The sequence below is a fragment of the Dermacentor albipictus genome, unplaced genomic scaffold, assembly GCF_038994185.2.
Source record: "Dermacentor albipictus isolate Rhodes 1998 colony unplaced genomic scaffold, USDA_Dalb.pri_finalv2 scaffold_14, whole genome shotgun sequence".
Classification (NCBI taxonomy): domain Eukaryota; kingdom Metazoa; phylum Arthropoda; class Arachnida; order Ixodida; family Ixodidae; genus Dermacentor; species Dermacentor albipictus.
In genome coordinates, this window is record NW_027225568.1 from 13,997,074 (window position 1) to 14,013,948 (window position 16,875).

At 42.7% G+C, this 16,875-nt stretch overlaps 1 protein-coding gene and 1 long non-coding RNA gene across 2 annotated transcripts; one reads left to right on the plus strand and one right to left on the minus strand.

Moving 5' to 3' along the window:
• Positions 1 to 1,038: 1,038 nt before the first annotated feature.
• On the plus strand, positions 1,039 to 11,455 carry LOC139051777 (uncharacterized). The gene is made up of 3 exons (XR_011509550.1): positions 1,039 to 1,088; positions 3,864 to 3,966; positions 11,064 to 11,455. It is a non-coding gene; the product is annotated as an uncharacterized lncRNA (long non-coding RNA).
• A 1,379-nt stretch (positions 11,456 to 12,834) lies between these two features.
• Positions 12,835 to 14,151, minus strand: LOC139051717 (uncharacterized). Its single transcript, XM_070528703.1, has one exon. It carries the CDS (start codon positions 14,149 to 14,151, stop codon positions 12,835 to 12,837), a length of 1,317 nt encoding a protein of 438 aa, XP_070384804.1.
• Between the last annotated feature and the right edge of the window lie 2,724 nt (positions 14,152 to 16,875).

Consider the following 16,875-nt stretch of genomic DNA (forward strand, 5'->3'; position numbering starts at 1 on the left):
AGACCACCAGTTGTACTCCCTATGCACTACATGGCCTTCCCAGTTACATTTCTCCCTCTTAATATCAACTAGAACATTGGCTACCCCCTTTTGCTCTCTGGTCCACACCGCTGTCTTTCCGTCTCCTAATGTTACACCTGTATTTTTTTAATTCCATCTCTCTGTGCACGGTCTTCAACTTCTTCTGCAGCTTCTCTCTTAAACTCTCCTTTCACTTAAAAGTTTTTGCTCCATACATGTTAGTACTAATGGTTAACTATAATGATCGTACATATAGTGTCATCAAGTGCAAATACGGGCGGGGAAAAAAACTGAGTGTACAGGACAAACACTCGTTTCTTCCTACCCGTATTTACTTAACAACACTACATTATGCACCAACTGGCCCAACAGTCTGCACTAATGATCGTACACTTTTCAGGGAGAACGGTAAGGCTGCTGGTCATTACTGGCATGTGCATGCGCAAAGATAAATAAGTGATATTGATGACAACAGCAAGATATTGATGACAGTATTAGCTAGTGACTAAGCAAGTTTATCTTCTGTGTTCAAACAGAAGTGTTGCTGGGCCTATTTAGGAGAGGTAAATTTTGTATCACCTTGCAGTTACTTTTTTTGAGGATGCACGATTGAAATTCATTTCGTTATTAGACTTTTCTATATTCTGCCCCTCTTTTTGTTGATGGGATCTGTGACGCTCTAATAACATGTGCCTTTAGTATTTTTTGTCTTCTGTATGCAGACCAGCTGCAGCAACATTGTGTAGCTTCTTTTAGTTGTCCATAGCGAATGTGCAAAGCTGCTAGGGAGAACTACTGCCACCTATTGAACTACCAAAGTTGTTTGCAAAGTGTCTAGGATGGAGAACAACTGTCACACCATCCCAGCACCCTAGCACGACCTATCAATAGTTTGGTTCCACCTAACCGTTCCTCAGTTCAGGTTCACACCCCCTTACTGGATCTCCTATTGTCGTGTAGTAATGCTTTTTTTTTCACTTTACATAGTTTCAGATGAACCTTTGTGCGAAGAGCCACCAGACATCCATGGTGTTGCCCAGAGACGGGAGCAAGATGCACACGAAGTGGTATGATACTTGCTGCGCTGTGATTGTAAAAATTGTGTTTTTAAAGAGAAAAATGGTTTGAGCTGTACTAGTTAACTACTCCAATACCAAACAAAGTAATTATTACTGTGAGAAGAGGTTTGGTAAGCAAAAAAGAAAAATGTGAGAACTAAATACTACAGGGGGCAGCACTGCCTTGAAATTCCTGCAGTATCTTGCCATGACGTCGTATATTTTGATGGTGCCTGTATTTCAATATTTTCTCGTTAAAGATGGGCTGCCATGTATTTTGTAAGAGTCAAAGACTGAACTGCAAAGCATCAGTATCTGGCAGAACCTTTGCAATTCAGCCAAAAGTTGTAATTCAGCCAAATTTGTAATTAAGCCAAAGTGGTAATTCAGTCAAATTTGTGATTCAGCCACGCTTTAATTCTCCCTGCCATCACAAATAGGTGTTGGCAGGCAGAATTACTTGTCTATGCAGAGTTCTGATTGCAATTGAACTGACGGAGTAATGCAATTTAAAGAAAGATATAATTACTTAGTGTTTCTCCTTTAAGTGCCTTTAACACTAAAAAAATTGTGCGAATGCTACGCACTGTAGGAATCTGTTACGCAAAACATTCTGCAAGTACTTGGCTATCCACTAACATTTGGGTTTCTGCAAGATGATACCAAGTGGACCAAGGAGTTCCTGCAAATTGAGTAGTTGTGCGTGTGGGCCGTGAGTGTATCTGTGCGACAAAAGCAGCGTGACAGCAGCCACATTGTAGGTGATTGTATGACGGCAATAGCATGATTTCCATGCGAGCCGTTCAAGGCAAGCCTACGACATGGCGATTGTCGGGTTCTACATAGGCAGTGGACGAGCGGAAGCGAGATGAATGCGGTATTGTGACGTCATCAGCAACTACGTATTATACTATCGTACGTACTTATGGCTATTTCATGCGGTGTATGTTAAAAAACGCGGTTAACTTGGGCTATCGTGAAGTCTTTACAACGTTGCACAGTTTCTAAGTAATGTAGGCTGCTACAAGAGAAGTAATGGGCAAAGTGGGCCAGTCCTAGAGATGGTGCTGTCTGACGGGGCGTGGCGCCTCAAGGCATGAGCTGTCACAAGGAAAGATGACGACAAAGTGACATGGGGTGTACGTGCCAAGTCTCTCGAACAGCTGGCTGGCATTAGAACAAGAGAAGCATGCGCGTGATCGTGGCCCGATGGTTAGAGTACCCAGCTGTGGCGCGCAATGGCAGAGGTTCGATTCCCGCATCAGTCGCACATTATTATTTTTTTTTATGAAAGCTAGACGAGACAGGAGCCTGCCTACATAGCTCAATCTACCAAGAATGAGGCAAAGAATGTTTCACATTAAAAAGATTGGCGAGGGGTGATTTGTCTAAATTCTTGCTAATAGTGTTTGAGATGGCCAAAGTACTATTACAGCTGAATCCCGCTGCAACAAAGTTTGGGTCTCATACCACTGAGCTTGCTATCAGTTAATAGAAATAGCTCTTATTCGAAAATACTTGCTTCTGTACGCATCTCCTTTTTATGCGTATTTGAGAATGTCCGACTGGTTTTGCAATTTTTTTCAAAGACATTTTATTTGCTGTGCATTTTACTAACCCCTTCCTTCTAATCTCTTCTGGAATAACATAAACACTACTCCTTAGTGTTCAAACTGGATTATGGCATTTTTAAAAAAAAAATTTCACACGCTTCCTAGAGAGTGACAGCATCGGGCGACGTGGTTTCCCGTCTTGACATAAAACATAGTTCTGCGTTGCTCAGGGAAATTTGCAAAGGTACTCGGGGAAAACCTGGAAAGCTCAGGGAATTTGTAAATGTCAACTTGGTAGACACCCTGACATGTTAACAAGATTGGAGCATTTCTATACTTCTTTGTAAAGGTTCTTGTAACACAGAATGTTTTGCATGAGAAGAGTAATTATTTGTAAAGCATTAAATGCTGAGAATCATATCAAGCCTCATGGCTTCATATACAGTGAAATCTCGTTACTATGAGCACCACATTAACAAGCTTTTCAGATATCCCCTGCTGACTGCCTATAGTTTCAATCTAAAAATATTTCAGTACTACAAACTTCAGAACACCGAAGTTTTCAGGACAACAATTATTATTAAATTTCCGTGTCAGGTTAACAATGCCTCAGTACAATGAAGTCATATGAAGAAATCCTGGGACTCCTAAATTTCAGTTTGTCCTTCACAGGAGCTGTAGTGTTAGGCTAACAAATGAAACTGTGCATAAAGTAGCACAGTGTGGGCTCCAAAATACCTGAGGACAGCATGGGAAGAAAAAAAACAAAACATGTAGAGGCAATTTTTCTTCCTTTTTTTCTTTTGTTCTTTCTGGAGGTGACGACATAATAGGTTTTGTGACCGCATGCGGCAATGAAAGTGACAAAAAAGAAAAGAAGAAGAAAAAAGAACATTGTGCTTTGGAGGCGACTGGGAGATTGTCTGTGGCTTTGTCGACGGCGTCTCTTTCATGTGCGCCGCGGTGCTTTGGTGGTACATAGTGGCCGAGTCAATGGAAAATAGCAACAGCAGAGGCAGAGGGCCAACTCAAGTTTTTGTGTATGGCCCACACATTCAAAACTTACACACTTATGGCTTGATGCACAGAATTGTTAATTCTGGGGCTTTTGCTATAATGACCTTTCATATTAACGAACAATTTATCGTAGTCCCACGAAGTTTATTATATTAAGATTTCACTGTAGCATCATTTTCACTATTCCTGAATGGCACTTTGGTTTGCCACGTAGGACCCTGCTGCTGAAGTGACACTGAACAAAGTAAATTAAATTTACTCAAGATGCCCTAAGTTTGCCCATCTGACCAGGATATTAAAGAGACACTAAACTGCCAGTAAGTGTGTTCGATTATTTTTAACTAATTTTTTTCCTCTTTCTCAGGAAGGTCATCATCTTCTTTTTTAAGACAGTTGGTTCTAGTGATTGACATTGCTTGCATTTATAGCCTTTTTTTCTTGCTTACATTTCTTTTTTTTCTTTGTGAAGTTTATTGAATTGTATAATTTCTGCTTTGAAGTATGCCTTATTGTTTGCATTCAAATTTTTTCTTGTGTATAATATTTGCTTGTGTTGATCAGTGTTTGCACCTGTTTCTATCACTGTCTAAAATTTTTTAAATCCACTTTTTGTATGTTTCGTGGTCACCGTTCCCACTTATTCTTTCAGCTTTCATTTAGTATTTTTCGTAACACACATTCAGTTGTACAGATATTGCAATCTCTTCTTCGAAGCCACATTAGTATTTTCATTATTGTCCCCCCTTGTGCAATACCCTTAGTTGAGAGCCTTATGGGTGCGATGAATAAAACAATGAACACAAACCAATTTACACTGACGAAGTGGTTCGATAACTATTTTCGTTATTCTTGCAATATTAGATTTATTGTTAGAAGAGAAAATGAAGGCCAAAGTTCCATTTCTTGGATACTGCACCGAAACCTCAGCGCCAGTGCAACTACACAAATTTCAAGCTATTTTTCATATGTGGCAATGTCAGCTCAGCAAAAGTTCTCAAAGCTTACCATGATCGATCAGTGGGTACTTAAAACACAATTTAGCTTACTTTCATTTATAAGCATTTGACTAGGCCCTAGCAGGTGCAGTAACCTCAAGGTGGCAGCCTCACTTGCCCTTCCCTCTTTGCATCTTTTCCGGTTTACCAGCCCTCTTCTCCCTATAAGAGTGACGTTTTGGTATTGTAGAATGATAATTTACTATATTGGCGAAATCATTTTTCTCTTTAGTGTTCGTTTAAATTCTGGGTTTGGTGCAGTGAAGAGCCACTAACGGCCTAAATAAGAGCTACTTAGTATTCAGATGGTGGTCTTGCTGTATTAGTCAATTTTAAGTACAACGTGAAGTTGCAGCTTTTCCGCTGGAGTCAAACTTCACTGGTGGAGGAGTTTTCTTCATGGTTGATGCACTAGAATAAGCACTGATAGCACTAGTTCACTTTTGACGCCATGTTTCTTTATTATTGTTATTTATTTATAGAAATACTGCAGGCCACAAGGCCCTAGCAGGAGGTGCAATACAAAGCATGATACAGTAACACATATAGTGATATCAATTGAGTAATAGCAAGTCAAAATAACATTGCTACAAGTGCCAAAGATCAATGCAACAGGAAAGTAGTCAGTCATTGAAACTACCCATAAGTGGGAATATATAATGTGTGCAATAGAAGTGTATGTACCATCATTTCTTTTTCTTTTTTTGAGGGGCGATATCTGAGACCCTCGCAATATTTGTACTGTGATTACCAGAAGCATTGTAATATATTTGAAACCATGTGTCGTAATTGTATTTGTGTACCAAACACTTTTTTTCTCCTACATTAAAAATGTTTGTTACATGCATTACATCAAAGCGTTCGCACCCTCACCGTCCTTTTTTTTTACTTTTGGGGAAACTAGCAATATCTTGTGCTGTGATTACCAGAATCTTGCCATCCATACTGTGTTTGCAATATTATGTTGTAGTTGTATTTGTGCACAAATATTTTATTTACGTGGACATTAATCATGTTCATTACATGCATTACATGTTCATTACATCCCGGCCACGGCGGCCGCATTTCGATGGGGGCGAATTGCGAAAACACCCGTGTGCTTAGATTTAGGTGCACGTTAAAGAACCCCAGCTGGTCAAAATTTCCGGAGTCCTCCACTACGGCGTGCCTCATAATCAGAAAGTGGTTTTGGCACGTAAAACCCCAAATATTATTATTATTATTTCATTACATGCATTATTTCAATGTGTTCACACCGTCACTCTCCTTTTTTTTTTTACTTTGGGGGAAACTAGCAATATGTTGTGCTGTGATTAACAGAATATTGCCACCCCTACTGTGTTCGCAACATTATGTTGTTGTATTTGTGCACCAATATTTTATTTACTTGTACATTAATTATGTTCATTACATGCATTATTTCAATGTGTTCGCACCGTCACTCCCCTTTTCTTTTTTTGACTTTGGAAGAAACGAGCAACATGTTGTGCTGTGATTACCAGAATCTTGCCATCCATACTGTGTTCGCAATACTATGTTGTAGTTGTATTTGTGCATCATTTTTTTTACTTGGACATTAATCATGTTCATTATATGCATTATTTCAATGCGTTCGCATAGTCACTCTCCTTTTTTATGGACTTTGGGGGAAACTAGCAATATTTAGTGCTGTGATTACAACCTTGCCATCCATACTGTGCTTGCAATATTATTTGTGCACCCAATTCTACACAAGAAAAGTAGGAAGGTACCTATAAAGAAAGGGGTCAGACAAGGAGACCCTCTAATTCTATTCACTGTGTGCTTGGAAGAAGTATTCAAGCTATTAAACTGGGAAGGTTTAGGAGTAAGGATTGATGGCAAATACCTCAGCAACCTTCAATTTGCCAATGACATTGTTCTATTCAGCAACACTGCAGACGAGTTGCAACAAATGGTTGAGGACCTTAACAGGGAGAGTGTAAGAGTGGGGCTGAAGATTAATATGCAGCAGACAAAGATAATGATAAATAACCAGGCAAGGGAACAAGAGTTCAAGATCACAAGCCAGCCTCTATAGTCTGCGAAGGAGTAGGTTTACCTAGGTGAACTAATCACAGAGAACCCTGACCATGAGAAGGAAATTCACAGAAGAATAAAAATGGGTTGGATCGCATACGGCAGACATCGTGAGCTCCTGAGTGGGAGCTTACTGTAATCAACGAAAAGGAAAGTATACAATCGGTGCATTTTACTGGTGCTGACATATAGGGTGGAGACTTGGAGACTGACAAAAAAGCTTGAGAACAAGTTAAGGACCGCGCAAAGAGCGATGGAACGAAGAATTCTAGGCATAACTGTAAGAGATACAAAGAGAGCGGTTTAGATCAGTGAGCAAACAGGTATAGACGATATTCTAATAGACATCAAGAGAAAAGAATGGTGCTGGGCAGGTCATGTAATGCGCAGATTAGATAACCGTTGAACCTTTAGGCTGACAGAATGGGTACCAAGAGGAGGGAAGCGCGGAAGAGGATGGCTGACAACTAGGTGGTGCGACGAAATTAAGAAATTTGCAGGTGCTAGTTGGAATCTGTTGGCGCAGGACAGGGGTAATTGGAGATCGCAGGAAGGAGCCTTCGTTCTGCAGAGGACATAAATAGGCTGCTGCTGATGATGATGCTTTTCTTACATTGACATTAATCATGTTCATTACATGCATTACTTCGAAGTCATTGTCCTTTTCTTTGGGGCTTGGGAAGAAGCCTGCAATATTTCGTGCTGTGATTAACAAAATTTTGCACATCATCCATGCTTTCTTCCATATGTCGTAGTTGGATTTGTGTACCAATCCTGCTACATCCTTATATACAAGGCTGAGGGTATGTAATGAACAAATAAATGCAACAAAGAGCCAAGTAGCAAATGAAATGGAAAAAGAAAAGAAACTGGGTAGAAAGTCATTCAAGCATTAGAATTAAAATGTTCAGTAGACAACAGGCAATCAAGTAAGAGATTATTCCAGTCACTTAGTGTTTGCGGAAAGTATAGAAAGAGATCCACTTGTTCGGGCAAAATAAGGAGTTAAGGAAAATAAGTCTGTGATAAGTGCAGTGGCATATAAGTAGAGAAGTGCAGCGTATGGTCGAGCCCTACCTTACAGATAAGCAACAAAAGCCTCTATGGCCTGCGCAAATAAGTGCTCAACTCCTGAGCAATTATTTGTGCACCTTGTAGTCTTGCTGATAGTGCCAGTGTGCGAGTAGAAGCCGTGGATGTATAGACGGCCACACAATCGACATTGTTGTTCACACAACTGAGGTCTTTACATACTTATTGTAGAGTGCTTCTAACTTATATTTGACTGTGACTGCTCCTGACTTAATTTTATTTTCATGATTTTACTCTGGCTATGACACGTTTCATCTGCTGTATACTTTGAAGTTGTTTTATTTTGTTTGAACTGCTGCATATTTTCAGTCAATTTTTTTTTATCTTCTGTATTTATATGTCATTACTGTATACCAAGGACTTGGCATTTGTATGCTAGTATTCCTTTTACTTGTTTTGTTAATTGTGGCTCGAGATGATGGTGGCAATATTTAATTAAAAATAAACATGGGTTACTTGAGTTCGATCATTGTTTTTGCATGAAAAGCTATGGCAACCTGGAATCATTGGAAAAGTGATTTCGGTGCATGACTGAAAAGTATGATTTATTCCAAACACTATATATGTGTTTCGGATTGAATGTTAATCATTCCTGTTTGAACGGTTAGCCTCTAGAAGAACATTAAGGTGGTATAACCATTACCTTTATGGTGGGCAACATTTAATCTTGGGGGAACAACTGTTTGGTTTAGTGGAAGTACTTGAAAGAAAAAGATTTCTCCAGAGATTGGCGAACAGATAGTCTCTGGGCTAACTTAACCAGCCCAACCATTGGTCCTCCCTGGCTTAAAAGTTGCTCGTAAAGTTAGTCCCTGCGGACTAACCTAAACAGACTAATCGTTGAACCTCTAGAAACTAATTGGGAGGGAATAAATGTTGCGCCTGCAGTTACTCTCTGTGGACTAACCTAAGGGGACTAACTGTTTATCCTCTAGGGACTAACTGGGATGGACTAAAAGTTGCTCCTGCAGTTACTCCCTGTAGACTAACCTGAACAGACTAACCGTTGGTAATCTAGGGACTAACTGGGAAGGACTAAAAGTTGCTCCTGCAGTTACTCCCTGTGGACTAACCTTAACAGACTAACTGTTGGTCCTCTAGGGACTAACTGGGAGGGACTAAAGGTTGCTTTTGCAGTTACTCCTGTAGACTAACTTTAACAGACTAACCGTTGATCCTCTAGGGATCAGCGGTTAACAGGCGAACGGAAACTGGGAGGGACTAAAAGTTGCCCTCACTTTTAGTCTGCAGTAGTTGCTCCCCCAGTTAGGCCGCCGCATTTGCTCCCGCAGTTAGTCCAAAATTGGTTCAAAATCTGTGGCAGCTCATTTAGTCCTCCAAGAGACTAACAGTCATACCCGTTTCAGTTCTTTTATGCGAAGCATATTACGAGAGCTCAACCCAGCTCCTCAGGCGCGGCGGTGTCGCCTTGAATACCACGTGACACCGTGACGTCACGACAGAGGAGAAGTGGCTTTGGCTCAACTCTTGCAAGATGGGCTGGGTGGGAATCGAACCAGGGTCTCCGGAGTGGGAGACGGAGACGCTACCACTGAGCCACGAGTACGATGCTTCAAAGCGGTACAAAAGCGCCTCTAGTGAATGCGGTGTTGCCTTAGAAACGAGCTGTTTCTAAGGCTCAGGCGTGCGTCGCTTGCTCAGGCGCACATTTCGTTGCCGCGCCGAACGCTGCGTTGCTCGACGCTCACCGCGTCCAATGCGGGGCGTCCAAGGCGAAGCAGAGTAACGCATGAGTTGTTTCTTCGTCTAGCCGAACCAAATATAGCCAAGCAACAGCAGTTCACCAAGCTAAACAGTGGTTCAACAACTAAAATAAAGGCTAGTATGCTTCGCATCCTGGGCTTAACCTTACCTAAGCCACAGCCATTTTTTGGCTTAGAGTGGAGTACCGAAATATTCTTGCATTGAAATTGTAAGCATTCAGCAGGAGATTTCCAAAGAGTTTGTTATTCTCAAAAGTTTGTTGATGTGGTGTTTGTAAGCGAGGTTTCACTGTATACTACATGCTGATAACAAATATTGGATAAAGCAAAGGTACTTTAGTATAAAATGTGACCTTGTTATAATGGTGCCATGTTCCAGCTTGGTATGGACCATTGCATATGCCCTCCGTCTTCCCTCGTGCAAACACTATGATGTCTGTTTAAGAGTTGAAGCATTTTTTTAAAGATCACCTGTACCAGATAGCACAGTTCTAGTCCTTAAGCTGGTCCACTCGAAGAGGCTGGCTCACATTACTTGCATGAGAAATGGGAATGCATTATTGAACTTATCCACAAAAATTCACGAACTTGTTTTTATTGCAATAGCAATAAAAACAGGCGGATTTCCGCTGTCGACGTTGCCGTCGCCGTGAGGTTCTGTATAAGTGAAAGCATGTGAGGGTGAGCCAGCGAACACGGTTCAATCCAGTTACCCAGTTACTTTTGTGCTTCAATGCATAAAATGGCGTTTTCCTAAAAAAAAGGACGTAAGTGGAACAAGAGTGCATTTTACTGCAAGTTTAATGGCAAAGAAATCAAAAATGCTTTTCTCCACAGAATTGTTTTCAGGTCGACTGGCCTTGCACTCTTGTGGGCTACAATTTATGAATGAATTTATGGGACTTTACCTGCCAAAACCACCTTCTGATTATGAGGCCCACCATAGTGGAGGACTCCGGAAATATCGACCACCTGGGGTTCTTTAATGTGCACCCAAATCTAAGCCCACGGGTGTTTTCGCATGTTGCCCCCATGGAAATGTGCCTGCCGTGACCAGGATTCGATCCCGCGACCTAGTGCTCAGTAGCCGAACACCATAGCGAGCAACCACGGCGGGTTACAATTTATGAATTGCAATATGTGCCGTATAGAAATTACTTAAAAAAAAACTTTGTGCTATTTTGTTAGTCGAATCTGCATTTTGATTTCTCATGCAAGTAAAGTCAGCGTCTTCAAGTGGACCACCTCAAGCACTAGAATTGTGCTTTCTTCCATTGGCAATTTTTAAACATTGCTGTATTCTTTGCAGGAAGACCTGCTTATAAGACAAGGGGGCACATTTCCACTATTTTCATTGCTTATTAACATAGGAACCCTATCTATATATATTCCACTATTTACGGTAACGTGCTTCTAACAAATGTTCAATATAAGAGAGCTACTTTCGTGTAAGAAGCCACTATTTTTTTGTAATAACGCAATGTTGGAGTTTCCCATCGCCTTTCTTTCCTACATCACATTGTCCTCTGCCCCCTTTGCACCCAGGTACAAGAGTGGGAAATCAAACAGATTATTAGCTCACTGGACGAACTCTTCCCGGGCGTGGACCACAAGCTGGCCTTTGTGGTGGTCACCAAGCGCATCACCACGCGCTTCTTCTCGCACCTGCCGAGCGGGCCTACGGCAAGCCTTTGCCTGGCACCGTAGTCGACACCGAGCTGACGCGCCCTGAACGCTACGACTTCTTCCTGGTGTTGCAGAGCGTCCGCCAGGGCACAGCGTCCCAGACCCACTACAACGTCATCTACGACACGACGGGCCTCAAGCCAGACCACATGCAGCGGCTGTCGTACAAGTTGACCCACCTGTACTTCAACTGGCCCGGCACCATCCGAGTGCCGGCCCCGTGCCAGTACGCGCACAAGCTGGCCTTCCCGGCCGGCTTGTGCAAACGGCACTATATAACGGCAAACGCCTAATAAAGAATGCTTTTCTCACAGTTGCAACACTGTGTGCATGTCACTGCTTGATACAAGCAGCTCATTATCGTCTTTAGTGCCTGGTATATATTCGCATCGCTTCCTCTTCTCCTGCTATCTATGTGACGCCTTTCAATTTAACTGACAGCTTGCATCACCTATGACGTGTTGTGAATCTGTACAGCCTGAGTACACACAGTTCCATTTCTGTTCTCGGCTCGGCTGGTCCTGCGTCTGACTCACTCCAGCAACAGCACAACATGGTGTCAGAGTAATCAGAACCACCCCACAACTATGGCCAACACATTCCTGCTACCGCTGTCACACCTCGAGCCAGCTGACAACCCACAGCAAGCCTGGGAGGACTGAAAAGATGCTTACACCATCTAGAAACAACGAACGAGAATGGTCAATTAGACAGGGTCTTCTGAACAGCCAATTCAATGAAAAAAAAGGCAGCAATGAAGGCAAGGACACCACAGTGGTGCGACTTAACTGCGACTTAACGCTAACTGTAGGAGAACAATCCCCAGATGAGCTCCTAATGGGTAGAAACGGGTTCATATTGCCCTATGGCAGTACGAACAACTGAGTGCCAGGTATTGGTACATCCCTACCCATTAGAAAAGGCCGGTACATTTCTGGCAGCACCAAGATTTGATCCCAGGACCTCCCACAAACGAGGCAGATGCTCTACCATTTCACCACTGCTGTGGTGGTGAAGCCACCACCATTATTCATCACCAAAGCTCCCACTTTGGGACAATTTCTCCGTTCTCATACATGTCAAGGAGACAAGGTGCGAAGTGGTCCGCAGTCTCGTGAAGTTGCCGCTGATGCGACCTTCAAACCACATAACAAAATCTGTGTCGGTCAAACTTATTTAGTATTAAAATTCTGGTCAGAATATACAGCCTGCCACTGGCAACATAGAGAGACTCGATTTCTTGAAAATCAGGGCTGTCAGTGTTTTGTGCAACCAAGATGCTGCCACATCTGTACTTGCACTTATCAAAAGTTGCGGACTTGACTTCATGAGTTGTCACTGGCAGGACCCCTTTGGCACACTCTGGGAGTCTGTCATAATCAACAGGCTTGCTCTGTGAAGTTGCAAGACCTTCATAGAGCTGAAAAAACTGCATCTGAAAGCTTTGCTTCAGCTGATGTCGTTTTGAAAGCGTGAGTGTAATGTTCTTGTAGTTCTTCACACACGATGCTTGTTTCTTCAGCTCTTGATGCTTGGCCTCGAACCTCATGGACCAGAGATGTTTTAATGGTCCCATCTCACGCACACACCTTGCATAATGAACCATGTAGTGCATCTTTGGTGTTATAACTTATCGGCCATATCTGTTGGCAAACTCTGTCAGAAACGTTTCCACAAGGACATCAAGGTATGCAAGACGCTCAGCTGGTATCTCTGGGGCAAAAATGATGTCAGTGACCTCTCGAAACTGTAGCAACAGTTCAAAGTCTTCGTTTCCTTCAGGAACTTTTGGTCCGAGTACCAGGGGTATGAACCTCAGCACGCACCATTTGCTTGATGCGGTTCCTCTCAGAGTTGCTTTGTTGTTGATGAAGGACATGTTAACTTGAACAGGCTTGTTCTTTCTGTCATTTGGGCCGTATGGAAATGATGATATTTCCTCCACATCCTTTTTGGATAGGACACCGGAGGAAAGGAGCGACTTCATAACCTGGCGAAGGACACATTCAGTTGTCCCCTCCAAGATGTCATGCATCAAATCTGGGGGCAGCTGGCGGGTCCCATCAAAATATGCAAGCTCAAGAGGCGACTCCTCATTTACCCCATACAACCGCCTATTATAGATGCTGTTCACAGCCAGTGCTTGAAGGTGGAGCTGGTGCCTACTTGCCGTAGGTGCTTGGCACACAGCATCACTAGTTTTGTCCGCAAGGTGTTTAGCATACACCATACAAAATCTGCATACTCGGCCACTGCTGAAGCAGCATGAGAACCCTCCCAAGCGGTTGAGTGACAAGTTGTCACCACAGAAGCCAAAAACGAGTACCTGAGCATGCTCTTCTATCCCCGTCATATAGAACTTGATTCCATGCTCATGCAGATGCTTCAGATCATCTACCAGTGGTTGCAAAATTGCTCTCAGGCCATAAGAGCTAATGTAACTGTAACGCACAATCATAACTAGATAGATGTTCTGAAGCTGCGACCTATATTTGACATGAAGATTTAGCAAGACACAGTAGATGGCCAAAAGTTTGTGCATGCCCCGTTTGGCACCCAAAGGATTTACGATTTCTATTTCATCTGAATAAAACAAAATAACAATAGTGTGTGCAGCTGTTGGTGAGATGAGTGACAGAAGATGTCTATACAACTGGCCATCTGTAAAATCCCTGTACACAGTGGGTGCATGGTTATCAACCTCTGGTGTAGTGAGGTGAGCAGAAATATCGGGGATTTCACAAAGCACAAGAAGAAGCTTAGGCAATGGAACATAATGATACCTCGAATTTTGTCCAATGATCTGTTGCTCAGGTGCTACGTAAGGAAAATTATCTTGAGCATACTTTTCTCTCTTTCGTCTGCTGGTGATACCACTGAAAATTTGATCAACAAAATTACACTTGAGCGAATCCTCTAGGTCGGACCCTGGTGTGTATGCTTGCATGGTACTTGCAATTTCACTTGCGTACGCCTTAAGCAACTCCTCGAACACCAGGTGCAATTCAGAGAACAACTTCTCAATTGCAACATGCGGCAAGTTATGTCGCTCAATAACACTGAAAAAAAGTTCCACACTGTAGCTTTTGCTTGCTGCAGAAAAGTCTGTAGGCCATGACCCCGCGTTGCACTCTGCTTCTCCGATGGCTCCTTTGACTGACCACAATCACCACCACTGTTCACATGTGTTCCTTCTGCATGGTTCGCTTCAGATGAATAGTCCAAGTTGAACTGTGAAGAGGACGCGTTCTCGGGTGCCACAAGATGTGAGCATGAAAAAGTACTTCCACTGTCCTCTAGCACATCCCTATGCTGACGATACAGGTGCGATCGGTACGAGGAAAAATTAGTGTAAGTATTGGCACATCCGCCAATACCACAAAATATGCTAAAACCGGGTTCAGCGCTGTGCACTAAACCTATATGACTTACGATCTTCGTAAACTGACAAGATGAAAAAGGACACCTTGGGCAGTGTTTTACGTCCATTGTTGCTCTAATATGCGTGCACGCAATTTAGTTGAACCACTGCGAAATTTTGTCACGAATAATAATTGGCTAGCGTTACGAATGAAAAATGTTATACTAAGATTGAAGCAGCGGAAATTGTGGGTCACAGACACAGAACGGAACGAACAGACGTGGAGAAAGACGCTACCTGGGGCCTAACCACTTAAGAAGCACTTATCCTTTATAGTGTCGAATTCGCACGCGCGCGCGCCCTCACCGCGCGCACAGACACCGCACTGCCGCCACCGAATGACTGTACACTACACGGCCTTCCGAATACGCAGACTACTCACAGAGAGCACAAAAGCAGCACATTTGCAAACGAAAACTGGACTGTCGCTCACTCCGGAAATAATATTATATCAACTTGCGCGACGCGACGCAGCCGGGGAAGCAGACAGCCTGCGGGCGTCGGTATACGGGCTGGTGCAGGCTGCATGCGGCGGAAAGCGGCAATCATTGTACTATCGTCGCATATTGCACGCACAGTAACTTAAAAAGTAATGCACTTTTTTAGATTGTTACACTTTATTTATTTTTATTTGTTTAGTTGACATTATAATTGGGTGCTGCTCCGCAGCCGCGCGCGCCCGTTAGTCCGTTGCTGGGCAACTGCGCTTCCCCGTTACTCCGCAACCGCGCGCCAAAATTCAGTGCGCGCGCGCTTTCAACCGACGTGCAACAACTTTTATAGTTCAGCTCTCTTTGGCGTTGTGGTTTCTTGATTGTATGCTTTTCGTACGATGTCCTCATTCGTAAACCTCTTCACCGATAGGTTCCAAATGCCTAGTCGCCTACGGCGATAAAAATATTGTCGTCACATTCAGTGGGCCATGGACCAAGCGGAGTTTGCTTGAGAACATTAGACAAAGCAAGTCTTTTGAAAACCTGGACTTCTCCGGAATGAGCCTGAAGGTGAGTTATGGTTACTCTGCATTAGTCTTAACCGAGATCAACTTGTCCCGGAGTCACACGACCGCTTTTGATTGCGATCAAGCCCAATCCGGATCGAAATTATCGACGCGCAGCTTGCGCAAAGGAGCCAAAAATTCCATTGGGCCAGGCTTAATCGCAATAAGAAGTGCGCCGTGTGACACACGTATTATAAGAGGAAGCTTCAGCTCGGGAACTGCTAACTAAATAGATGGGAACAGGGGGAAATCGTTTTTCTCGGCAACCATTGCACCAAAATTGATGAGGTTTGTAGCTCAAAATAACAAAAAAAGAAGTGAGTATTTAATGACTGTGGCAAGCGGAATTTCGTTATATGCCTTGATTTAATAATTAAGAATGACTGGAAATTGCAGAACTCCAGAAAAATGGGCTATCACATTTACAACTCAATAATTCAGCATTAAAAAATTATACCACAATTTTGTAAACTGCCGCTAATAACGCATCCAAAGCGGTTAAAATTGGCGTATCATGCACCGCTCTGAAGTGTACGATTAATATGCAAGTAGAGTTTTTGTACAACCCCGTACACATTGTACGAAGGAGGCTGTTTTATTAACCATTTTCAGAATGGCATATGGTTTCTTCTTTTCATATGTTCACTTATTTCCGTATTGTCTGGTTTATTGAATAATTGTAAAACTGGCAGATACAAGGTAAAACTACTTTTCCACCAGGTTTATGATGACGACTTTGGGATGTATGTCGACATTGATGATGAATTTGTCACCCCAGACAAGGCGAAGTTCCTCATCAAGGAAACAGTGCAGTACCGGTGAGGCTTTTGTCACGAGTGCATGTTTTGCATAAAAATATTCACATTACTGAAATTATTTATATTTTGCTAGTTACCTGCAATCTTCCCTGGGCATAATTTGAGCAACCATTCTATGGCATTGTGTGGCTTGGGATTGTCACTCACTGGCAATTGAGTGCGCTCCACTGCAATTGAGTGTCACTAACCCCCGAATGCAGAGATCTAACTTGGATCGCGCTTGGACTTGAAGAAGTCGGCCCGAAGCAAGAAGCGGACATAGTCGATGCTCCCCGTTTACACGACAGTACATTTGAGTGCAAATTAAGAACTTTTAGAGTCACATTTATTTTGGTTTTAGCTTCTTTTTAACTCAAAGGACTTGTTGCGCGTTTGTAGAAATGGCCATAGAGAAGCGAGCAAAATGGTTCGTTCGTATGGTGATCTTTCAAC

Coding starts and splice junctions, on each gene's coding strand:
- LOC139051717 (XM_070528703.1), bottom strand. CDS start 14,151: ATGCAAGCATACACACCAGGGTCCGACCTAGAGGATTCGCTCAAGTGT.